The sequence below is a fragment of the Buceros rhinoceros genome, unplaced genomic scaffold (assembly GCF_000710305.1).
Source record: "Buceros rhinoceros silvestris isolate BGI_N320 unplaced genomic scaffold, ASM71030v1 scaffold8329, whole genome shotgun sequence".
NCBI lineage: Eukaryota > Metazoa > Chordata > Aves > Bucerotiformes > Bucerotidae > Buceros > Buceros rhinoceros.
The window spans coordinates 14,620-15,007 of NW_010433201.1; the positions used below are offsets into that span (position 1 = coordinate 14,620).

General features: G+C 68.6%; 1 protein-coding gene across 1 annotated transcript in view; it reads left to right on the forward strand.

Annotated features, from left to right (window-relative positions):
- LOC104500392 (SWI/SNF-related matrix-associated actin-dependent regulator of chromatin subfamily D member 2-like) overlaps positions 1 to 147 on the forward strand; it is an 8,728-nt gene extending 8,581 nt beyond the window's left edge. The window contains exon 13 of the mRNA XM_010144029.1: positions 94 to 147. Within this exon, the coding sequence (XP_010142331.1) occupies positions 94 to 147 (54 nt within the window). The remainder of the gene's footprint in view (positions 1 to 93) is intronic.
- Positions 148 to 388: the final 241 nt, after the last annotated feature.

A 388-nucleotide genomic window follows, 5' to 3' on the forward strand; every position in this document is an offset into this window, starting at 1 on the left:
CCGTGCCTTGGGGAGTGCTGCAGGGGCTGGGACGGCTCTGAGGGGTCTCTGGGGCAGCCCCTCACCCTGCCTGACCGCTCACATCTCCTCCAGGTCCAGCAGCGTCGGCAGGAACTGGAACAAGTGCTGGGGATCCGCCGGACCTAAGGGGCCGGTGGGGGCTGGGGAGCTGCTTCTCCTCCCGCTGCTGCCGGAGTCTGACGGTACTTACTGGAATCGAACACAGCACTTGCACAAACCCCACGTGCCTGGAGGGACTGGGAGCCACTCGCCCCCCCGGGCTCCCCTCGGCCAGGAAGCTCCAGCCACAGGCAGAGCACAGCGGAGGGTGCCCCAGTCCCCGTCCCCCAGCTCCCGCTGCAGCCCTTCTGCTGCGTTACCGCCTCCT